Source organism: Oncorhynchus kisutch, linkage group LG2 (assembly GCF_002021735.2).
Source record: "Oncorhynchus kisutch isolate 150728-3 linkage group LG2, Okis_V2, whole genome shotgun sequence".
In the NCBI taxonomy this organism is placed as follows: Eukaryota; Metazoa; Chordata; class Actinopteri; order Salmoniformes; family Salmonidae; genus Oncorhynchus; species Oncorhynchus kisutch.
The window spans coordinates 12,645,306-12,670,848 of NC_034175.2; the positions used below are offsets into that span (position 1 = coordinate 12,645,306).

Consider the following 25,543-nt stretch of genomic DNA (forward strand, 5'->3'; position numbering starts at 1 on the left):
CTTAATGTAATGATGGACTGTTGTTTCTCTTTGCTTATTTAAGCTGTTCTTGCCATAATATGGACTTGGTATTTTACCAAATAGGGTATCTTCTGTATACCCAACTTGCCTTGTCACAACACAACTGATTGGCTCAAACGCATTAATTAAGAAGGAAAGAAATTCCACAAATGAACTTTTAAGAAAGCACACCTGTTAATTGAATTGCATTCCGGGTGACTACCTCATGAAGCTGGTTGGGAGAATGCCAAGAGTGTGCAAAGCTGTCATCAATGAAAAGGGTGGCTATTTGAAGAATCTCAAATATAAAATATATTTTGATTTGTTTGACACTTTTTGGGTTACTACATGATTCCATGTGTTATTTCATAATTTTGATGTCCTTACGGAAGTGTAAATTATGTCCCCACCATTTCTAAAACCAGAGTTGCACCCCTGGATAAACATGACACTGTATGACAGAATTTATACCTGTTTATCATGTCTATATCAGTGTCAAATAAAGTGTTACCTAAATTGCCTTGAATGTAAAAGTCAACAACCCATTTGGGCAAAAAACATGCCAGTAGACTAAGCAAAATGGGAACAGTCAAACCAAAGATAGGATCAGAGACACACTGTGTGATGTACTGTAAGATGTAAAAGTTCCAGACACTGGTCCACTCCACTCATAGGCTCATGCTTCTCCTCAGACGGTGTGGTCGAGTCAGCTGACCTGTGACAAACACTCCATTGTCTACGACGGTGCAATGGGTTGCAGTGTCAATGCTCTGAATGTTCTGGTCAACGGACCAGCAATTCTGAGGTGCTGTGGGTTCGATTGGTGGAGGAGACATGAAGAAGGAAGGTGAACTGATGCGATACCCTTCTGTCTGAGAGACTGAAATCTCAGAGACAGAGCTAGAGACAGTAATGCCCTTTCTGGAATACTCATAGATGTTCTTCATGAAGGCACTCTTGGTGTTGTGCTCCTTCTTGAAGAGGATGACGTAGCACTTGGGGAAGAAATGACAGCTGAGGATGCCATAGTTGGAGATGAGGATGACCACCATCTCCACTGCTGGCAGGTACTTCCCAGAGGTGGTCACATAGACGGGCACAAATATCAGCCAGGACATCAGGTAGAGGAGCATGCTGAAGGTGATGAACCTGGCCTCGTTGTACTTCTGTGGCAGCTTTCGGCCTTTAAACGCGCAGGCAAAACATACGAGCGCCAGGACAGCGATGTAGCACAGCATCACACCAAACGCCACTTGGGAGCCTTCGTCACACTCGGCCAACACAGTGGTGGTGAAGACCGTGGCCTTCTCCCGGGGGCTCTGCAGGACCAGCCACAGGGTGCAGGTGAGGACCTGTAGGGCCACGGAAAGACAGATGATGGCATAGGGTTGGTAGAGGCGGCGGAGAACATCCTTCCGGTCAGGGTTGAGCTGGAAGGCCAGCAGGATCTTCAGGGACTTGACCAAGATGCAGGAAACACACAGGGTGAAGCTGAGGCCAAACAGCACCTGACGCACCTTGATGACGAGATGAGAAGATATAAGACATTGAGACAGAAATGTATTATCTCTTTGTATTTAGATTTTCTTTCTGTTTACAAACTAAATTCCTTACCACAAAGTAACAAAAGGTTCAGAACAATACACACACAATAAACCATGAATTCACAAAATAACACTGATACATTCAGACAGTACATTATAGCAGTGTTTCCCAAACTGTGTGTACCGTACATACCTTACACTGTAGGCTGCTGGGATGACCTACAAAGAACACAGCACTAACAAAACTTCCCACTAGAGAGAGCAGGATGATCTGGGAGAGAGGCCCCCCGGCAGCCCTCACAACGGGGGTCTGGTGGTGGTGTAGGAAGAGAGCCCCCACCAGGAGAACCAGGACGATGCCCAGGGCCGCCAGTGTCAGCAGCGCCACCGCAAAGCCATCCTGCCAGGAGAAGAACTCCAGGGTCTTATGGGTACACCCAGAGCTCCCTTCCAGGGACCACTCTCTCTTTGTATCACAAGAGAGACACTGGTGCATGTCTAGAGAGAAGGGTTGTAAGGTAGGATAGTACTTGAACAACTGTCTAGCATTTAGAAATATGTGTGCTGTTGCCTAGTACTAACTGTTTTGGATAAGAACAGTGTTGGGAATTCTTAGGGAACATATTGAAGACATGGAGGAAGATTGTGTGAACAACAGGGCAACACCTGTTTACTGAGGAGAGATAGAGTACACTGGTGTGTATAGAGAGACAGGACAGGAGAACTAACCAGTGTTGTTGGAGTAGTGGTTCTCAGTGCAGTTGATGCATTCATAGCAGCAGGTGTGCTGACCCTGAGCAAACTTCTTGAACTTCCCAGGTTCACAGCTAGGCGAGCAAACAGACACCACATCCTGCACCGGGACACAATGACCTAATTTAAATGGCTGACCCAAGAAAACTGTGACTTAATTCTATTAATAGTAGTATTCAAATAAGCCTTTACATGTAAGGCCAGTTTCCTGGGCACAGTTTAAACTATCTCTCGATTTAAAACCATGTTCAATATGCCAAGTGTATTCAAACTGAGATCTCACAGGAATGTGTGATAACAGACAGGTGCTCCCAGTATGTGCCAAGGTATGTGGTTTTCACATTCAAACAATGCCCATTGTTTCACTGATTAGGAGTTATTGAATTTCCATCTTTAGTTTTCTTTCGTCACTTTGAGGAAGAAGAAGTATATTTTTTGACATTCCGACCTGTTTGTGTTTTTCTCTCTGTATGTCAAATGGGAATAACAGGTTAATATGGATGTGTACTTGAACCTTTGTGTGGCAGCCTAGCAAACAGACTAAAAGAGATTGAGACCTAACCTTAAAACGAACCCGAACCCGAACCCTCAACCTAACCCTTACCCTTACCCTCAGGTCAGTGAGATTGTTGGTGTTTCCACTGGTATAGCTGAAGCTATTGTTGATTGGATGGTACACAGCTACAACGTCATGGATGTTGATGACCCCTCTCACAGACCTCCACAAGGTTACATCATAGCCCAGGTTGATGTCTCCTTTCTGGTCAAAACTGTAGCTTTTCCTCTCCAGCTCAAAGCGACTGCCCCTCAGGGTTTCAAGCACCTGAAAAAAACATGCAAAAATATTTTCAAATATAAGAACACATACCATAGACCCAAGCTATATCAAAAGTACACTGTGTATACAAAACATTATGAACACCTGCTCTTTCCATGATATAGACTGACCAGGTGAATCCAGACAAAAGCTGTGATCCCTTATTCATGTCACTTGTTAAATCCACTTCAATCAGTGTAGATCAAGGGGAGGGGACAGGTTAAAGAAGTTTATTTTATTTTATTGTGTATGTGTACCATTAAGTGCCTTTGAACGGGATATGATAGTACAGTTGAAGTCGGAAGTTTACATACACTTAGGTTGGAGTCAGTGAAACTCGTTTTTCAACCACTCCACAAATTTCTAGTTTTTTTTAACAAACTATAGTTTTGGCAATTCGGTTAGGACATCTACTTTGTGCATGACACAAGTTATTTTTCACAGACAGAAATAGTTTACAGACAGATTATTTCACTGTATCAGAATTTCAGTGGGTCAGAAGTTAACATACTGCTACGGCTTTCTAGTTGTGAAGGAGAGTCGGACCAAAATGCAGCGTGTAGATTGCGATCCATGTTTAATGAATAACGTAAACACGAAGTAACACAAACACTACAAAACAAAGAATGTAAATAACGAAACGAAAACCGAAACAGCCTATACTTGTGTAAACTAACACAGAACAAGGACATCAGGACACTAAGGACAATCACCCACGACAAACTCAAAGAATATGGCTGCCTAAATATGGTTCCCAATCAGAGACAACGATAAACACCTGCCTCTGATTGAGAACCACTCCAGACAGCCATAGACTTTGCTAGATAACCCCACTAGCTACAATCCCAATACATACACACCAAAACCCCAAGACAAAACACACCACAATACAAAAACCCCATGCCACACCCTGGCCTGACCCAATACATGAAGAAAAACACAAAATACTTAGACCAGGGCGTGACAGAACCCCCCCCCCCCTAAGGTGCGGACACCCGAACGCCCCTCAAAACAATAGGGAGGGTCCGGGTGGGCGTCTGTCCATGGTGGCGGCTCCGGCGCGGGACGTGGAACCCACTCAGTCAATGTCTTAGTCCCCTCTCCTCGCGTCCCTGGATAGTCCACCCTCGCCGCCGACCATGGCCTAGTAGTCCTCACCCAGAACCCCACTGGACTGAGGAGCAGATCGGGACTGATGGACAGCTCGGGACTGAGGGGAAGCTCGGGAGTGAGAGGAAGCTCGGGAGTGAGAGGAAGCTCGGGAGTGAGAGGAAGCTCGGGAGTGAGAGGAAGCTCGGGAGTGAGAGGAAGCTCAGGCAGGTAGGTAGATCTACCAGATCCTGGCTGGCTGGTGGTTTCAGCAGATCCTGGCTGACTGGCAGATCCTGGCTGACTGGCAGATCTGGCGGATCCTGGCTGATTGGCGGATCCTGGCCGACTGGCGGATCCTGGCCGACTGGCGGATCCTGGCCGACTGGAGGATCCTGGCCGACTGGCGGATCCTGGCCGACTGGCAGTTCTGGCAGATCCTGGCTGACTGGCGGATCTGGAAGAGTCTGGTTGACTGGCAGATCTGGAAGAGTCTGGTTGACTGGCAGATCTGGAAGAGTCTGGTTGACTGGCAGATCTGGAAGAGTCTGGTTGACTGGCAGATCTGGAAGAGTCTGGCTGACTGGCAGATCTGGAAGAGTCTGGCTGACTGGCAGATCTGGAAGAGTCTGGCTGACTGGCAGATCTGGAAGAGTCTGGCTGACTGGCTGCTCCATGCTGACTGGCGGCTCTGGCTGCTCCATGCTGACTGGCGGCTCTGGCTGCTCCATGTAGGCTGACAGCTCTGGCGGCTTCTTACAGACTGGCAGCTCTGGCGGCTCCGTGCAGACTGGCAGCTCCTTGCAGACTGGCAGCTCCTTACAGACTGGCAGCTCCTTGCAGACTGGCAGCTCCGTGCAGACTGACAGCTCCGTGCAGACTGACAGCTCCTTACCGACTGGCAGCTCCTTGCAGACTGGCAGCTCCTTGCAGACTGGCAGCTCCTTACAGACTGGCAGCTCCATGCAGACTGACATCTCTGGCTGCTCCATGCAGACTGACAGCTCTGGCTGCTCCATGTAGACTGACAGCTCTGGCAGGTTCTTGCAGACTGACAGCTCCTTGCACACTGGCAGCTCTGGCTGCTCCATGCAGACTGACAGCTCCTTGCAGACTGACAGCTCTGGCTGCTCCATGTAGACTGACAGCTCTGGCGGCTTCTTGCAGACTGGCAGCTCCTTGCACACTGGCAGCTCTGCTGCTCCATGCAAACTGACAGCTCCTTGCAGACTGGCAGCTCCTTACAGACTGGCAGCTCCATGCAGACTGACAGCTCTGGCTGCTCCATGCAGACTGACAGCTCTGGCTGCTCCATGTAGACTGACAGCTCTGGCAGGTTCTTGCAGACTGACAGCTCCTTGCACACTGGCAGCTCTGGCTTCTCCATGCAGACTGACAGCTCCTTGCAGACTGACAGCTCTGGCTGCTCCATGTAGACTGACAGCTCTGGCGGCTTCTTGCAGACTGGCTGCTCCATGCAGACTGGCAGCACTGGCTGCTCCATGCAGACTGACATCTCTGGCTGCTCCATGCAGACTGACAGCTCTGGCTGCTCCATGCAGGCTGGCAGCTCTGGCTGCGCTGAACAGGCAGGAGACTCCAGCAGCACTGTAGAGGAGGAAGGCTCTGGCAGCGCTGAACAGGCGGGAGACTCCGGCAGCGCAGTAGAGGAGAAAGGCTCTGGCTGCGCTGAACAGGCGGGAGACTCCAGCAGCGCAGGAGAGGAGAAAGGCTCTGGCTGCACTAAACAGGCGGGAGAATCCAGCAGCGCTGTAGAGGAGGAAGGCTCTGGCAGCGCTGAACAGGCGGGAGACTCCGGCAGCGCAGGAGAGGAGAGAGGCTCCGGCAGCGCTGGAGAGGCGAGGCGCACTGTAGGCCTGATGCGTGGTTCTGGTACTGGTGGTACTGAACCGAGAACACGCACAGGAAGCCTGGTGCGGGGAGCTGCTACCGGAGGGCTGGAGTGTGGAGGTGGCACAGGATGGGCTAGACCGTGAAGGCGTACTGGAGATCTTGAGAGCATTGCTGGCACAGGACGTGCAAGGCTAGGGATGTGCACAGGAGGCCTGGTGCGTGAGGCTGGCACCAACTTCACCAGCCGACTAACACGCACCTCAGGACGAGTATGGAGCGCTAACCCAGGTGCCATCAAATCCCCGACACGTTCCGTCGGGCGAATTCCATGCAAAAAGCACCAACACAGCTCATTTCTCTGTCCTCCAATTTCTTCACAGTCTCTGCTTCGCTCACCTCCAACACTGGCTCTGGTTCTGGTCTCCTCCTTGGCTCCTCACGATAAACAGGGAGAGTTGGCTCAGGTCTGACTCCTGACTCTGCCACACTCTCCCTGAGCCCCCCCTGTGACTGTGCCTTTAAACAGCTTGGAAAATTCCAGAAAGTGATGTCATGGCTTTAGAAGCTTCTGATAGGCTAATGAACATCATTTGAGTCAATTGGAGGTGTACCTGTGTATGTATGAAGGCCTACCTTCAAACTCAGTGCCTCTTTGCTTGACTTCATGGGAAAATCAAAAGAAATCAGCCAAGACCTTTTTTTTGTAGACCTCCACAAGTCTGGTTCATCCTCGGGAGCAATTTCCAAACGCCTAAAGGCACCACGTTCATCTGTACAAACAGTACGCAAGTATAAACACCATGGGACCACGCAGCCGTCATACCGCTCATGAAGGAGACATGTTCTGTCTCCTAGAGATGAACGTATTTTGGTGCGAAAAGTGAAAATCAATCCTAGAACAACAGCAAAGGACCTTGTGGAGATGCTGGAGGATATACAGTGCCTTGCGAAAGTATTCGGCCCCCTTGAACTTTGCGACCTTTTGCCACATTTCAGGCTTCAAACATAAAGATATAAAACTGTATTTTTTTGTGAAGAATCAACAACAAGTGGGACACAATCATGAAGTGGAACGACATTTATTGGATATTTCAAAAAAATTTAACAAATCAAAAACTTAAAAATTGGGCGTGCAAAATTATTCAGCCCCTTTACTTTCAGTGCAGCAAACTCTCTCCAGAAGTTCAGTGAGGATCTCTGAATGATCCAATGTTGACCTAAATGACTAATGATGATAAATACAATCCACCTGTGTGTAATCAAGTCTCCGTATAAATGCACCTGCACTGTGATAGTCACAGAGGTCCGTTAAAAGCGCAGAGAGCATCATGAAGAACAAGTAACACACCAGGCAGGTCCGAGATACTGTTGTGAAGAAGTTTAAAGCCGGATTTGGATGCAAAAAGATTTCCCAAGCTTTAAACATCCCAAGGAGCACTGTGCAAGCGATAATATTGAAATGGAAGGAGTATCAGACCACTGCAAATCTACCAAGACCTGGCCGTCCCTCTAAACTTTCAGCTCATACAAGGAGAAGACTGATCAGAGATGCAGCCAAGAGGCCCATGATCACTCTGGATGAACTGCAGAGATCTACAGCTGAGGTGGGAGACTCTGTCCATAGGACAACAATCAGTCGTATATTGCACAAATCTGGCCTTTATGGAAGAGTGGCAAGAAGAAAGCCATTTCTTAAAGATATCCATAAAAAGTGTTGTTTAAAGTCTGCCACAAGCCACCTGGGAGACACACCAAACATGTGGAAGAAGGTGCTCTGGTCAGATGAAACCAAAATGGAACTGTTTGGCAACAATGCAAAACGTTATGTTTGGCGTAAAAGCAACACAGCTCATCACCCGGAACACACCATCCCCACTGTCAAACATGGTGGTGGCAGCATCATGGTTTGGGCCTGCTTTTCTTCAGCAGGGACAGGGAAGATGGTTAAAATTGATGGGAAGATGGATGGAGCCAAATACAGGACCATTCTGGAAGAAAACCTGATGGAGTCTGCAAAAGACCTGAGACTGGGACGGAGATTTGTCTTCCAACAAGACAATGATCCAAAACATAAAGCAAAATCTACAATGGAATGGTTAAAAAATAAACATATCCAGGTGTTAGAATGGCCAAGTCAAAGTCCAGACCTGAATCCAATCCAGAATCTGTGGAAAGAACTGAAAACTGCTGTTCACAAATGCTCTCCATCCAACCTCAGTGAGCTCGAGCTGTTTTGCAAGGAGGAATGGGAAAAAATGTCAGTCTCTCGATGTGCAAAACTGATAGAGACATACCCCAAGCGACTTACAGCTGTAATCGCAGCAAGGGGGCTGAATAATTTTGCACGCCCAATTTTTCTGTTTTTGATTTGTTAAAAAAGTTTGAAATATCCAATAAATGTCGTTCCACTTCATGATTGTGTCCCACTTGTTGTTGATTCTTCTCAAAAAAATACAGTTTTATATCTTTATGTTTGAAGCCTGAAATGTGGCAAAAGGTCGCAAAGTTCAAGGGGGACGAATACTTTCACAAGGCACTGTAGGTACCAAAGTATCTATATCCACAGTAAAACGAGTCCTATATCAACATAAAGATGCCACTGCTCCAAAACCGCCACAAAAAAGCTAGACTACGGTTTGCAACTGCACATGGGGACAAAGATCGTACTTTTGGAGAAATGTGCTCTGGTCTGACTGTTTGGCCATAATAACCAATGTTATGTTTGGAGGAAAAAGTGGGAGGCTTGCAAGCTGAAGTTCACCATCCCAACCATGAAACACGGCGGTGGCAGTATCATATTGTGGGGGTGCTTTGCTGCAGGAGGGACTGGTGCACTTCACAAAATAGATGGCATCATGAGGGAGTAACATTATGTGATATATTGAAGCAACATCTCAAGACATCAGTCAGTTAAATCTTGGTCGCAAATGGGTCTTCCAAATGGACAATGACCACAAGCATACTTCCAAAGTTGTGACAAAATGGCTTAAGGACAACAAAGTCAAGGTATTGGAGTGGCAATCACAAAGCCCTGAACTCAATCCCATAGAAAATGTGTGGGCAGACCTGAAAAAGCTTGTGTGAGCAAGGAGGCCTACAAACCTGACTCAGTTATACCAGCTCTGTCAGGAGGAATGGGCCAAAATTCCCCCAACTTATTGTGGGAGTCTTGTATGAAGGCTACCCGAAACGTTTGACCCAAGTTAAACAATTTAAAGGCAATGCTACCAAATACTAATTGAGTGTATGTAAACTTCTGACCCACTGGGAATGTGATGAAAAAAATAAAAGCTGAAATGTATCGTTCTCTCTACTATTATTTCTGACATTCCTAAAATAAAGTGGTGATCTAACTGACCTAAGACAGGGATTTTTTACTAGGATTAAATGGCTGCATTTGTGAGAAACTGAGTTTAAATGTATTTGGCTAAGGTGTATGTAAACTTCCGACTTCAACTGTATGTGCCAGGTGTCAAGAACTGCATCGCTGGCTGGGGTTTTCACGCTCAACAGTTTCCTGTGTGTATCAAGAATGGTCCACTACAAAAAGGACATCCGGCCAACTTGACACAACTGTGTGATGCATTGGAGTCAACATGGGCTAGCTTCCCTGTAGACCACTTTCGATACCTTGTAGAGTCCATGCCCGACAAATTGAAGCTGTTCTGAGGGAAAATTCAGGGGTGCAGCTACATATCAGTAAGGTGTTACTCATATTTGGTATATTCAGTGTATATGAGATATATTACATGAAATACAATATATAAGTACAGTCTGATGTGCTGTAGACATGAGGAGTTGTGCAGTAGCTACCTCCCAGGGTTGGACCGTGCCTGGTGTCTTGCAGTCCTTTTTGCTGCAGATATCAGCCACTGCATGGGCGATGGCACTGACAGCCATCTCCACACTGAAGACCACTTTTGCATCGCTGTTGTTTAGCAGGATCTCTGCTGGGACTGTGAAGGAGGACCCAAACCCGGGATCTCCCGACTCGTTTAGCAGTGAGTAGAACTCCTTTAGGAAGGAATTGTTTCCTATGACATCATTGATGTTAATCAGATTCATCAGGTAGCGATGGAAAGGAGCAAGGTTCCCTCTTTTGAAGGAGAAGCCCACCACATGGCCGATATCTAGGAGGTCCATCTCTCCCAGGACCTCTTTGGACGAGGACCAGCTATCACTGGCCACCCACACCTTCTCCCCCAGAAGCGACCCCCAAACCCTCAACTCCTGGTACAGGTACATCATGTGAATAGGCCTGGCGAACGATACCACCACCTTGACATTGGGGTTCCCGAGGAGGGTGGCGGCGGCTTGTCTGAATGCTGATTCGCCGTCAGGACTGGTTAGCGAGTTAGGGAGGATCTCTTTGAAGGCCACACAAATCCCTGAGGCGGTTGCCTGGGAGACGAAGCTGTCCAGGGCAGAGCGGCCGTAGTCTCCATCCGTTGTGACCACGCCGACCCAGGTCCATTTGCTGTCGCTAAGCAACTGGACCATGGCCCGTGTCTGGTACAGGTCGCTAGGTACGGTCCTCAGGAATGCAGGGAAACGGATCTTGTCACTCAGGATGATGGCAGTGGAGGCGTAACTGATCTGTGATGATTCGAAGAGAGAATTATTTCTGGTTGTCCAATGTTGAAGTGATTTTGTCCTTCATCTGTATCATCATTGCTGTCTATTTAATTTATTCAACACAACTTAGTTATTTATTGTTTTATCAACCCTTTAGTTACATCAATCGTCACTTTGTGGGTGGGATTGGACTGCTTGCCTGAGGAATGAGCTCCAGGTTGAGTTGCCGGGCAACAGCGATGGAAATCTCAGAGGAAGAGGCCCCAATGACGGCCATGATGGGTGGGGAACAGGTGGAGGTGTTGGCTCCTGTGTTTGGCTCCTGTGTGAAGTAAAAAATGTACAACCTTTGTGAGGTGCTGACTAATGGAAGAAACTATACAAATAGTTTATTCTTGCTGTGGATTAATCTGACCAACGTTTTGGCTGAAGAGCCTTTACCTGTGTGAAGTCAGCTGAGGCCCTCAGAGCGGTGGTGACATCAGAGCAGGAGTCGTGGATACGGTACCCCAGAGAGATCCCTAGTGTAGTCAGGACAGGGGATCTGTTTGCCGACTCTACAGCGTGGATCATAGCCAATGCCTGGGTGAACCCGACCATGTTGAACCTGTGTTTGTGTGTGTGTGTGTGTGTGTGCGTGTGTGTACATAAAGCATAGTTGGATCATCAGACTGTCAGTGGTTAACCTGTCAGTGCAAATCAACTCTCTCTCACGAACACTTAGTCATACATGCAGACAGAATCACACACCACACACACACACACACACACACAGAGTGAGAGAGAGGATTCGAAAAGTATTCAGACCACTTGAATTTTTCCACATTTTGTTATTTTACATCCTTATTCTAAAAGTAAGTATTTGATACACTGCCGATTTTGCAGGTTTTCCTACTTACAAAGCATGTAGAGGTCTGTAATTTTTTATCATAGGTACACGTCAACTGTGAGAGAAGGAATCTAAAAAAAAAAATCCTGAAAATCACATTATGATTTTTAAGTAATTAATTTGCATTTTGCAAAATCGGCAGTGTATCAAATACCTGTTCTCCCCACTGTATATATATATATAAAATATCACATTTACATAATTATTCAGACCCTTTACTCAGTACTGTGTTGAAGCACCTTTGCCAGTGATTACAGCAGTGAGTCTTCTTGGATATGACGCTACAAGCTTGGCACACCTGTATTTGGGGAGTTTCTTCCATTATTTTCTGCAGATCCTCTGTCAGGTTGAGGAACATTTTTAATGTAAGGGGTTTGAATATTTTCCAAAGGCACTGTATATGTGCATTAAAGTGGTCAAAAGTTCAGTATTTGTTCCCATATTCCTGGTGGGTCTAGGGTGACAGGTAAGGTGAAGGTGATATGACCCTTGACTAGCCTCTCAAAGCACTTCATGATGACAGAAGTGAGTGCTACAGGGCGATAGTTATTTAGTTCTGTTACCTTTGCCTTCTTGGGTACAGGAGCAATGATGGCCATCTTGAGGCATGTGGGGACATCAGATTGGGATTGGAAGAGATTGAACATGTCCGTAAACACACCAGCCAGCTGGTCTGCGCATGCTCTGAGGACGCGGCTAGGGATACCATCTGGGCCGGCAGCCGAGGGTTAACACATTTAAATGTCTTACTCACATCGGCCACGGAGAAGGAGAGCCCACAGTCCTTGGTAGTGGGCCGCGTCGGTGGCACCGTATTATCCTCAAAGCGGGCAAAGAAGGTGTTTAGTTTGTCTGTAAGCAAGACGTTGTGTCCGTGACGTGGCTGGTTTTCTTTTTGTAGCCCGTGATTGTCTGTAGACCCTGCCACATGTCTCGTGTCTGAGCCGTTGAATCGCGACTCCACTTTGTCTCGATAACGACATTTCGCTTGTTTGATTGCCTTGCGGAGGGAATAACTACACTGTTTGTATTTGGCCATAATCCCAGTCACCTTTCCATGGTTAAATGCGGTGGATCACGCTTTCAGTTTTGCGCGAATGCCACCATCTATCCACGGTTTCTGGTTAGGGTAGGTTTTAATAGTCATGGTGGGTACAATATATCCTATGCACTTCCTTATCCCTTTTGGAATAGGGGGAAGCATTTTCACTTTTGGATGAGTAGCGTGCCCAGAGTGAACTGCCTCCTACTCTGTCCCAGATGCTAATATATGCATATTATTATTAGTATTGGATAGAAAACACTCTGAAGTTTCTAAAACTGTTTTAATGATGTCTGTGAGTATAACAGAACCCATATGGCAGGCAAAAACCAGAGAAAAATCCAACCAGGAAGTGGGACATCTGAGGTTTGTAGTTTTTCAAAGCTTGGTCTACCGAATACACATTGAGATATGGATAAAGTTGCACTTCCTACGGCTTCCACTACATGTCAACCGTCTTTAGAAACTTGAAAGAGGATTATACTATATAGGAGGGGCTCATGAGACCTCTTTGAGTCAGTGGTCTGGCAGAGTGCCTTGGTCTCATGATGCGCGCTCCTGACAGAGTTACCTCTCGGTCCAGTGCTTTTCTGAAGACAAAGGAATTCTCCGGTTGGAACATTATTGATGTTTAATGTTAAAAACATCCTAAAGATTGATTCCATACATCGTTTGACATGTTCACGAGTTTTTGTCTGGACGAATTGCCTGCGCCTCATGAAGATGGATTACTGGGCTGAACACGCTAACAACAAGTTGCTATTATGACATAAATTATGGACTTTATGGAACTTTATGTAACAAATCAGTAATTTATTGTCGAACTGGGATTCCTGGGAGTGCCTTCTGATGAAGATCATCAAAGGTAAGTGAATATTTATTGTGTTATTTCAAATTTTGTTGACTCCAAAATGGCGGATATTCCTCTGGCTGTTTTGGGTTCTGAGCACCGTTCACAGATTATGCTTTTTCCGTAGAGTTTTTAAAAATCTGACACAGAGGTTGCATTAAGGAGAAGTCTATCTTTAATTCTGTGAGTAACAGTTGTATCTTTTATCAATGTTTATTATGAGTATTTCTGCAAAATCACTGGATGTTTTGGAATCAAAACATTACTGTACGTAACGCGCCAATGTAAATTGAGATTTTTGGATATAAATATGCACATTATCGAACAAATCAAATCAAAGGTTATTTGTCACGTGCGCTGAATACAACAGGTGTAAAACCTTACAGCGTATACGTTGATATTATTATCTGAGGCTACCCAGAACATGTCCCAGTCCTCGTGATCAAAACAATCTTGAAGTGTGGGTTCCGATTGGTCAGCATTGAATAGTTCTTAACACGGGTACATCCTGTTTGAGTTTCTGCCTATAGGAAGGGAGGAGCAAAATGGAGTCGGGTCAGATTTGCCAAAAGGAGGGTGGGGCAGGGCATTGTATGCATCGCGGAAGTTAGAGTAGCAGTGATCCAGAGTTTTGCCAGCCTCCGTACTGCAGTCAATATATTGATAGCATTTAGGTAGCCTTGTTCTCAAATTTGCTTTGTTAAAACCCTCAGCTACAATAAATGCGGCCTCAGGATATATGGTTTCCAATTGGCATAAAGTCCAGTGAAGCTCCTTGAGGGCCGTCGTGGTATCGGAAAGAGGGGGGATATACACGGCTGTGACAATAACTGAGGAGAATTCTCTTGGGAGATAATACGGTCGGCATTTGATTGTGAGGAATTATAGGTCAGGTGAACAAAAGGACTTGAGTTCCTGTATGTTGTTACAACTACACCATGAGTCGTAAATCATGATACATACACCCCCGTGTCACTTTTATTGTAAATAACAATGTTTCTAAACACTTTTACATGAATTAATGTGGATGCTACCATGCTGATGGATCTTCCTGAGTTATTCTTGAATAACGATGATTGAGAAAGTTTCAGACGCACAAATATCATACTCCCAAGAAAGACATTCTAACCACTACAAAAACAGGGAAGGTTAAACATTTTTTTGGGGGGGGATTTGTGCGTTTGTAACTTTCTCACTCATCCTTATTCACAATTGATTCAGGAGTATCCTGCGGCGGCAGGGTAGCCTAGTGGTTAGAGCGTTGGACTAGTAACGGTTGCAAGTTCGAATCCCCGAGCTGACAAGGTACAAATCTGTCGTTCTGCCCCTGAACAGGCAGTTAACCCACTGTTCCCAGGCCGTCATTGAAAATAAGAATTTGTTCTTAACTGACTTGCCTGGTTAAAAAATGATGGTAGCACCCACATTAATGTAGAAGTGTTGAGAAACATATTGTGAGTCCAAATTTGTGATTTTTGGTTCCAACCGCCATGTCCTTGTGAGACGCAGAGTAGGTGAACGGATGATCTCTGCATTTGTGGTTCTAACCGTGAAGCATGGAGGAGGTGGTGTGATGGTGAGGGGTGCTTTGCTGGTGACACTGTCTGTGATTTATTTGGAATTCAAGGCACACTTAACCAGCATGGCTACCACAGCATTCTACAGCAATACGCCATCCCATCTGATTTGCGCTTGGTGGGACTATCATTTGTTTTTCAACAGGACAATGACCAAACACACCTCCAGGCTGTGTAAGGGCTATTTGACCAAGAAGGAGAGTGATGGAGTGCTGCATCAGATGACCTGGCCTCCACAATCACCCGACCTCAACCCAATTGAGATGGTTTGGGATGAGTTGGACTGAGTGAAGGAAAAGCAGCCAACAGGTGCTCAGCATATGTGGGAACTTGTTCAAGACTGTTGGAATAGCATTCCAGGTGAAGCTGGTTGAGAGAATGCCAAGAGTGTGCAAAGCTGTTTTCAAGGCAAAGGTTGGCTACCAATCTAAAATATATTTTGATTTGTTTAACACTTTTTGGGGTACCACATGATTCCAATGTAGGCTAGGTGGGCTCTGTTTTTTTTAACAGCTTCGATTTCACACTAGCTTATCACCTGGGATCCAGGAATCAGAAGGCAGATGCCCTGTCACGCCAACACGATGTCTCTAACGAGGAGAGGGAACCCAAGCCCATCATCCCCAGCTCACGCATTGTGGCCCCTGAGATATGGAGTATTGAGACCACGGTCCGACAAACCCAGACCCAAGAACCTGACCCCGGTGGGGGACCCACTAACAGACTATATTCCGCGGTCAGCCCGGTGCCGAAAACTAAAATGGGGACACTCCTCTAAATTAACCAGGCATTCAGGGGTTAATCGGACACTGTAGTTCCTGAGGTGGAAATTCTGGTGGCCCAACATGATGGAAGACGTGAGATTATTTGTTGTGGCGTGTTCCATCTGCGCCCAAAGCAAGTCTTCACGTCAGCGACCGGCCGGGTTGCTCCAACTCCTGCTCATCCCCAGCCGGGCCTGGTCTCATCTGTCTGTAGACTTTATCACAGGGTTACCGCCATCTCAAGGGCTTACCACTATCCTGGTGGCCATCGAACGGTTCTCCAAGGCAGCCCATTTCATCGCCTCACCCAAGTTGCCTTCATCGAAGGAGACCGCTGATCTCATGGTTACCATTGTCTTTCACCTACAGGGACTTCCTCAGGACATTGTCTCAGATCGTGGGCCCTGAGTTCATTGCACTGTATTGGAAGGCCTTCTGCTCCCTGTTGGGGGCATCGGTGAGTCTCTCCTCGGGGTTCCACCCTCAGTCGAATGGGCAAACTGAGTGGGCCAACCAGGAGCTGTAGAAGTTCCTCCGCTGCTTCATCTCCACCTAGGCCAGCAACTGGATTAAGCTCCTCATCTGGGAGGAGTAAGCGCATAACACACTGCCGAACTCCATAAAGATCATCAAGGACAACAACCACCCGAGCCACTGCTTGTTCACCCCGCTATCATCCAGAAGGTGAGGTCAGTACAGGTGCATCATAGCTGGGACCGAGAGACTGAAAAACAGCTTCTATCTCAAGGCCATCAGACTGTTAAACAGCCACCACTAACATTGAGTGGCTGCTGCCAACATATCGACTCAACTCCAGCCACTTTAATAATGTAAAAATGTATGAAAAATGTATCACTAGCCACTTTAAACAATGCCACTTCATATGTTTACATACCCTACATTATTCATCTCACATGTACAGTGCCTTGCGAAAGTATTCGGCCCCCTTGAACTTTGCGACCTTTTGCCACATTTCAGGCTTCAAACATAAAGATATAAAACTGTATTTTTTTGTGAAGAATCAACAACAAGTGGGACACAATCATGAAGTGGAACGACATTTATTGGATATTTCAAACTTTTTTAACAAATCAAAAACTGAAAAATTGGGCGTGCAAAATTATTCAGCCCCTTTACTTTCAGTGCAGCAAACTCTCTCCAGAAGTTCAGTGAGGATCTCTGAATGATCCAATGTTGACCTAAATGACTAATGATGATAAATACAATCTACCTGTGTGTAATCAAGTCTCCGTATAAATGCACCTGCACTGTGATAGTCACAGAGGTCCGTTAAAAGCGCAGAGAGCATCATGAAGAACAAGAAACACACCAGGCAGGTCCGAGATACTGTTGTGAAGAAGTTTAAAGCCGGATTTGGATGCAAAAAGATTTCCCAAGCTTTAAACATCCCAAGGAGCACTGTGCAAGCGATAATATTGAAGTGGAAGGAGTATCAGACCACTGCAAATCTACCAAGACCTGGCCGTCCCTCTAAACTTTCAGCTCATACAAGGAGAAGACTGATCAGAGATGCAGCCATGAGGCCCATGATCACTCTGGATGAACTGCAGAGATCTACAGCTGAGGTGGGAGACTCTGTCCATAGGACAACAATCAGTCGTATATCGCACAAATCTGGCCTTTATGGAAGAGTGGCAAGAAGAAAGCCATTTCTTAAAGATATCCATAAAAAGTGTTGTTTAAAGTTTGCCACAAGCCACCTGGGAGACACACCAAACATGTGGAAGAAGGTGCTCTGGTCAGATGAAACCAAAATTGAACTGTTTGGCAACAATGTAAAACGTTATGTTTGGCGTAAAAGCAACACAGCTCATCACCCGGAACATACCATCCCCACTGTCAAACATGGTGGTGGCAGCATCATGGTTTGGGCCTGCTTTTCTTCAGCAGGGACAGGGAAGATGGTTAAAATTGATGGGAAGATGGATGGAGCCAAATACAGGACCATTCTGGAAGAAAACCTGATGGAGTCTGCAAAAGACCTGAGACTGGGACGGAGATTTGTCTTCCAACAAGACAATGATCCAAAACATAAAGCAAAATCTACAATGGAATGGTTCAAAAATAAACATATCCAGGTGTTAGAATGGCCAAGTCAAAGTCCAGACCTGAATCCAATCGAGAATCTGTGGAAAGAACTGAAAACTGCTGTTCACAAATGCTCTCCATCCAACCTCACTGAGCTCGAGCTGTTTTGCAAGGAGGAATGGGAAAAAATTTCAGTCTCTCGATGTGCAAAACATATAGAGACATACCCCAAGCAACTTACAGCTGTAATCGCAGCAAAAGATGGCGCTACAAAGTATTAACTTAAGGGGGCTGAATAATTTTGCACGCCCAATTTTTCTGTTTTTTTTCCACTTCATGATTGTGTCCCACTTGTTGTTGATTCTTCACAAAAAAATACAGTTTTATATCTTTATGTTTGAAGCCTGAAATGTGGCAAAAGGTCGCAAAGTTCAAGGGGGCCGAATACTTTCGCAAGGCACTGTATATACTGTACCCGATACCATCTACTGCATCTTGCCTATGCCCTTCTGTACCATCACTCATTCATATATTTTTATGTACATATTCTTCATTCCTTTACACTTGTGTGTGTATAAGGTAGTTGTTGTGAAATTGTTAGGTTAGATTACTCGTTGGATATTACTGCATTGTCGGACCTTTAAGCACAAGCATTTCGCTACACTCGCATTAACATCTGCTAACCAACAAATAACATTTACTGTGTGTATTTTGTTTCCTGAGTGAGTTTTTGAGACTTAGCATTTGTTGTTTTTTCAAGTGTACTGTAATCCTGAAGCTACCGTTTCTCACTGAAGTATTATGTTTATCCTTAGCCACTGATTCCTCGTCTGGTCTCTTCTCTGCACCTGGGTCCAACCTGACCACGTCACAGACAGTCTGCACTTTAACCCCATAGTCATTGTATAATTTCAATTCCAAAGTGCTGGAGTACAGAGCCAAAACACCAACAAAATTGTCACTGTCTCAATACATTTGGAGCTTTCTATATCTTGCTCTTGCTGCGGGCGATTCCCTGATCCACCTCTACGCAGACGACACCATTCTATATACTTTCGGCCCGTCATTGGACACTGTGCTATCTAACCTCCAAACGAGCTTCAATGCCATACAACGCTCATTCCGTGGCCTCCAACTGCTCTTAAACGCTAGTAAAACCAAATGCATGCTTTTCAACCGATCGCTGCCTGCACCCGCATGCCCGACCAGCATCACCACCCTGGATGGTTCCGACCTTGAATATGTGGACATCTATAAGTACCTAGGTGTCTGGCTAGACTGCAAACTCTCCTTCCAGACTCATATCAAACATCTCCAATCGAAAATCAAATCAAGAGTCGGCTTTCTATTCCGCAACAAAGCCTCCTTCACTCACGCCGCCAAGCTTACCCTAGTAAAACTGACTATCCTACCGATCCTCGACTTCGGCAATGTCATCTACAAAATGGCTTCCAACACTCTACTCAGCAAACTGGATGCAGTCTATCACAGTGCCATCCGTTTGCGACTTGTATGCTCTAGTCGGCTGGCCCTCGCTACATATTCGTCGCCAGACCCACTGGCTCCAGGTCATCTACAAGTCCATGCTAGGTAAAGCTCCACCTTATCTCAGTTCACTGGTCACGATGGCAACACCCATCCGTAGCACGCGCTCCAGCAGGTGTATCTCACTGATCATCCCTAAAGCCAACACCTCATTTGGCCGCCTTTCGTTCCAGTACTCTGCTGCCTGTGACTGGAACGAATTGCAAAAATCGCTGAAGTTGGAGACTTTTATCTCCCTCACCAACTTCAAACATCAGCTATCTGAGCAGCTAACCGATCGCTGCAGCTGTACATAGTCTATTGGTAAATAGCCCACCCATTTTCACCTACCTCATCCCCATACTGTTTTTATTTATTTACTTTTCTGCTCTTTTGCACACCAATATCTCTACCTGTACCTGTACATGACCATCTGATCATTTATCACTCCAGTGTTAATCTGCAAAATTGTAATCATTCGCCTACCTCCTCATGCCTTTTGCACACATTGTATATAGACTCCCCCTTTTTTTTCTACTGTGTTATTGACTTGTTAATTGTTTACTCCATGTGTAACTCTGTGTTGTCTGTTCACACTGCTATGCTTTATCTTGGCCAGGTCGCAGTTGCAAATGAGAACTTGTTCTCAACTAGCCTACCTGGTTAAATAAAGGTGAAATAAAAAAATAAATAAAAAAATCTTCCACAATGTACTAATTACTTGTCCGAATCGCCTTAACACTTTGTGAAAAGTCAAGTAAGCAATGCAGCCCAAGGTATTGACTTACACTCTTCTCCTTTGCAGGGTATTATCACTCTCTGTTGGCTATAGACTGATGGACTCCAGAAATACAGTCATTTAAAGGGACAGATTTCCTGTAATAAATCCTCTATGACGTTAATAAGCAGTAAGCAGACAAGGCTACAAAATAGTAGCTACTAAAACAATTGGATACCACGGAATTGCGGAGAAAAAGGGGTAAAATGTAAAAATAACAATAATAATAACTTTAAAAAAGTGATAACTAAGTGGCTTGGGTCCATGGTCAGGAAACTCCCCAGACCTTAATCCCATTGAGAACTTGTGGTCAATCCTCAAGAGGCAGATGGACAAACAAAAAACAACAAATTCTGACAAACTCCAAGCATTGATTATGCAAGAATGGGCTGCCATCAGTCAGGATGTATTGGATTGACCCCTGACCCCTCACTAGCCAAACACAGACGTTAAAACAAATGGAACATTTTAAAAAATTAAATAAGTACTATTCTCTTCTATTTGAGATATAATTGCATATTAATGTGACATTTTACAGAGGGAGAGAGGGATAGAGAGACAGACATACAGATTCACCCTATCTTATCTTGACACTCACCTGACACAATGTGGTTCATGGGGTGCTGAGATGTTGGGGTATTCCTCTACTCCCTCATGGATGGGAAACAGCCCTCCAATGATGATATCTCCTGGTGCTGTGGCTCCTGCTGTTTTGAAATGTCCCACTTTGGCATTGCCCTTCTCCAACAAGGACAGGATGACTAACAGGTGGAGAACATCACCCATGGGTTCCATCACCTCTCTGTTGGTACTGTCCAATTCTCAATGTTGGTGTCTCTCCTTGCCGTTTCTCTCACATTCCCTCTAACCTTCCCTCACACTCCCTCTCTCTCTCTCTCTCTCTCTCTCTCTCACTCTGTTTTCTCCTCTAGCAGACTGACACAGTGACCTGTCAGTATAATAAATAAAAACACACCTGTTGCTTCCTCCTAATCCCATCTAATGTCTGCATAACCCTGCCCCCTCCCGCCCAGCCCACTCTGACAGACATCCACACTGACTGACTCACTTGCTCCAGCTAAAGGTGACAGACAGTCACACAAATGCATCACAACTGATCTGCAATATAAACATGTTTTTGTTCAAGATGGAAGACAGAACTGATTTCATGATACCCAAGTTGTCTTTTAAACACTTGGGTCGTTTAACACTTGGATTACACTTAAGTGTTTATTGACTCACAATGTTTAACCTTGACATTTCAGAGATAAATTAATTTATTGACTGTCTCCTGTTAGCCACTCCTTCATCATCAATGCATTGATTTCACAAGATATCCAACCATTTGCCTTTTTATTAGTTAATCCACAGTAGAATACATTAATCAAATACAAATGGTGGAAAACATTTATTTGTTTAAAAATGAATGTATGAGGTCATGTATCATATCCAATTACATATCCAATCACAATGCAAACACTATAATGAGTACATTGACCATGCTTTTCCAAGAAGACTACTAGAGGGTGCTAAAATGTTGTTCCTATGGTAAGCAATAAACCTCATTCAGGCTATGTAATAATAACGATTCAAGGGTCTATTAGGAGTGCTTATATTTGTCCTGTTTCACACGTCTGAAACCTATTCATTGTGTGGTGAAATGGACATGTGGTTCTTGGATATCACCCTCCCCCTAAGAAACCCTGGGAGAGTGGAGTCACAGCATGGGATCAGCCATTATTGATGTAAACCCAGGCACTCAACTAGCACAATACTGTCACCTACAGCATAATTATCATGGTCACAGCTTGGATGGAAATATATCCTGCACCTTCTGTAGTAGTGAGATCTCATCAAAATCATCAGCTAACAGCTTCGTCCCCTCAATGTAGTTGTACTGTGTCAGTGGAGGATGTACATTGTGTCAAGATGATAATGATGATATGTGTATTCCAGTGACATTATTATGTTGGAAGGCAGCTGCACATCTCTTTCTCTGGGGTCTCTCTTACGTTAAAGAAATGGTCTATGGTTGACCTGGAGATTCTTAATTATTCTGATCAAATGGCTTTCTGCTAATTTGAAAGAAAGATGGTCAAAAAGTGTCATTATTATTATCTGCTCCTCTCCTCTCCACTCCTTCGCCCTGGCTGCAATATTAAGGTTAGACTAACATTCAGGGGCCTCCCGAGTGGTGCTGCGGTCTACGGTACTTCATCGTGCTGCTAGAGGTGTCACTACAGACCCGGGTTCGATCCGTACGGGAGTTGCAGCAATGGGACAAGACTAACTACCAATTCGATATCACAAAATTGGGGAGAAAAAGGGGTAAACAAGTACAAAAACAACAACAATAACATTCAGGACACCAGTTGCATGAAACTGGCTGCAGTAATGTAGATACATAGTGTAGCAACAGCGCTGCATGTAACTTGCTGCGTAAGTCAGTATAACATTCAGCCAGGTCTACGATTATCTGTGACAATGTTACGGTAGGATTGGGACAAAGTTTCAGTGGCCTGCTTGTGCAAGTACTCCTTATTGAAGCGCCGCCAGCCAGCCACAGTACAGGACCAGACGGGTTAGGTTCAGTAACTAGCATCTGTCGTGTGATGCAGTGTATGTCTGTAACAATCTCCAGGTGAATAAAAACACAGGCTCTCAGAGTTCTTCTGTAGTTTTTTCCTTCATCTCACCATGAGTTATTATGATATCATTACTGACGGGCATGATACACTAGCACAGGTTGCCGCAGGGTGAAACACAGCTTCGCATTCATTTCAATGGAAGGAAAGCGTGAGAAGCGGAGAGGGCAGGGGACCTTTGGGCGGCGCGAAGGTGGTGTGGGAGGCAGTGAAAAAGATCTGTATTTCAATGTAAAGCATTTCCTTAATAATACTTCCTGTTGACCTGACCAAGTGACCTCTCACCTCTGATCATGCTGTGCCCTCTATGTAGCCAGTTCAGATGCGGGAGGGGTTCACCGACACAGCTGATATAACCGAAAGGATTTAGGGAGAAGAGGAGAAAGGGATGACATGAAGGAGAGACTGTTATTGAGAAATAAGGTATTTAAAGAGACAGTGTTCAACAGGAATCTGCGTGTGTGGCCTCACCTGGTGTCCACACCACACTAAGTGGCTGCAGAGTACTTTATGCTGAAAAACATGAACGGACACACGAGGACAAACAATATAGTGTAGTTATAGAAATAATGAAGTGTCTTACTATTCTCCATGGTTGGCTCTCTTGCCTATTCTTTGAAGGTGGAAAAAGCCATATTTATACACGCGAGCCTGCTTGCTGCACAACACAATCCATCAATCAGATTGATACATGAGTGTGTAGGTGTGTGTTGTAGGGTGTCTAATTGATCTACATTTTTTCAATATGGGTGATTTAAAATAGACTAGGTTGTTTGTGTACAGACATCACACCCTTACCTAAACAGCAACCTCACCTGAGAAGTAGAAATCAAAGGGAGAGAATCTGGGAATTGAGTACCTGCAGTTGACATAGCTAAGTAAATGGAAGAATACTCTTATTGCAATGTGAATGCCTCTTAAAAAAGCCTTTGGTTGTGCATAGCGTAGTCTATGGTGTTGCCAGGGAACATGTTAAGGGATTTTTTATCAATAATGACTAATTATGTATACATTTCAATCAGGACTGACTAATCAGAGTACTATTATGTTACTGTATATGTATGAATTTTCTTTTTATCCTAGTACTGAATATAATGTGTGTAATTATAATCAAGAAGTAGAACAATGACTGTCTGTTCCTTGGTAGAAATGAATGAATTTATCGTCAGACTGGCTAGAATGCTTATCTACACAGGCAGACCTTGGCTCGGGTCATAAATTATCTAAGTTGGGAGAGACGATGTGGGAAAGCTTGAGAACTATACAGCCATTGTACTGGAGTGGAGATGAGACGGGGTAGTACGAAAACTAATGACGTCATTTTCAATTTATAACCTGTGTCATGTAAACTGTATCATGTTCAGTACTCTTGAGAATAAACGCTGCAGATTGATTTTGAGACTGGTCTCTGTCCATTTTATGCAAATAATAGTCTTACAAATTCTTAAATTCATTTTAATTGGGTATTAAAACATGTAGGAATTTAATTCCTGTAACAGAACAGCACCCTCTTCAAAGAAGTAGGAGGTGAAGATCTCCCGCACACGGATTGCATCTCTTGCTGCGTTGTTGGACCCCATCCTTGAAATATCCTGCAGAGCAGTAGACTTCTCCTCTGGCACACATGTTCGTCAAAAGAGAGATCAAGGTCTAGAGTAACGCTGAGGTCCTTCACAGTTTTATTTGAGATGACTGTACATCCATCGAAATTAATTGTCAGATTCAAGAGAAGATCTCTTTGTTTCTTGGGACCTAGAACAACCATCTCTGTTTTGTCCGAGTATAAAGTAGAATGTTTGCAGCCATCCACTTCCTTATGTCTGAAACACAGGCTTCCAGGGAGGGCAATTTTGGGGCTTCACCATGTTATCGAAATGTACAGCTGTGTGTCATCCGCAGAGCAGTGACTGTTAACATTGTGTTTCTGAATGACATCCCCAAGAGGTAAAATATATAATGAAAACAATAGTGGTCCTAAGATGGAACCTTGAGGAACACCGAAATGTACAGTTGATTTGTCAGAGGACAAGCCATCCACAGAGACAAACTGATATCTTTCCCACAGATAAGATCTAAACCAGGCCAGAACTTGTCCGTGTAGACCAATTTGGGTTTCCAATCTCTCCAAAAGAATGTGGCGATGGTATCAAAAGCAACACTAAGGTCTAGGAGCACGAGGACAGATGCAGAGCCTCGGTCTGACGCCATTAAAAGGTAATTTACCACCTTCACAAGTGCAGTCTCAATGCTATGATGGGGTCTAAAATCAGACTGAAGCACTTCGTATACATTGTTTGTCTTCAGGAAGGCAGTGAGTTGCTGCGCAACAGCTTTTTCTAAAATTTTTGAGAGGAATGGGAGATTCGATATAGGCTGATAGTTTTTTATATTTTCTGGATCAAGGTTTGGCTTTTTCAAGAGAGGCTTTATTACTGCCACTTTTAGTGAGTTTGGTACACATCCGGTGGATAGAGAGCCGTTTATTATGTTCAACATAGGAGGGCCAAGCACAGGAAGCAGCTCTTTCAGTAGTTTACTTGGAATAGGGTCCAGTATGCAGCTTGAAGGTTTAGAGGCCATGATTATTTTCATCATTGTGTCAAGAGATATAATACTAAAACACTCGAGTGTCTCCCTTGATCCTAGGTCCTGGCAGAGTTGTGCAAACTCAGGACAACTGAGCTTTGGAGGAACACGCAGATTTAAAGAGGAGTCCGTAATTTGCTTTCTAATGATCATGATATTTTCCTCAAAGAAGTTAATGCATTTATTACTGCTGAAGTGAAAGCCATC

The 25,543-nt window shown here is 44.9% G+C and overlaps 1 protein-coding gene across 1 annotated transcript; it reads right to left on the minus strand.

Moving 5' to 3' along the window:
* Positions 1-344: 344 nt before the first annotated feature.
* Positions 345-21,023, minus strand: LOC116353313 (G-protein coupled receptor family C group 6 member A-like). The gene is made up of 8 exons (XM_031787602.1): positions 20,704-21,023; positions 11,074-11,239; positions 10,832-10,954; positions 9,871-10,653; positions 2,908-3,120; positions 2,274-2,397; positions 1,738-2,042; positions 345-1,517 (listed from the first exon to the last, which is right to left on the minus strand). Exons 1-8 carry the CDS (start codon positions 20,898-20,900, stop codon positions 669-671), a joined length of 2,760 nt encoding a protein of 919 aa, XP_031643462.1. The 5' UTR covers positions 20,901-21,023; the 3' UTR covers positions 345-668.
* Positions 21,024-25,543: the final 4,520 nt, after the last annotated feature.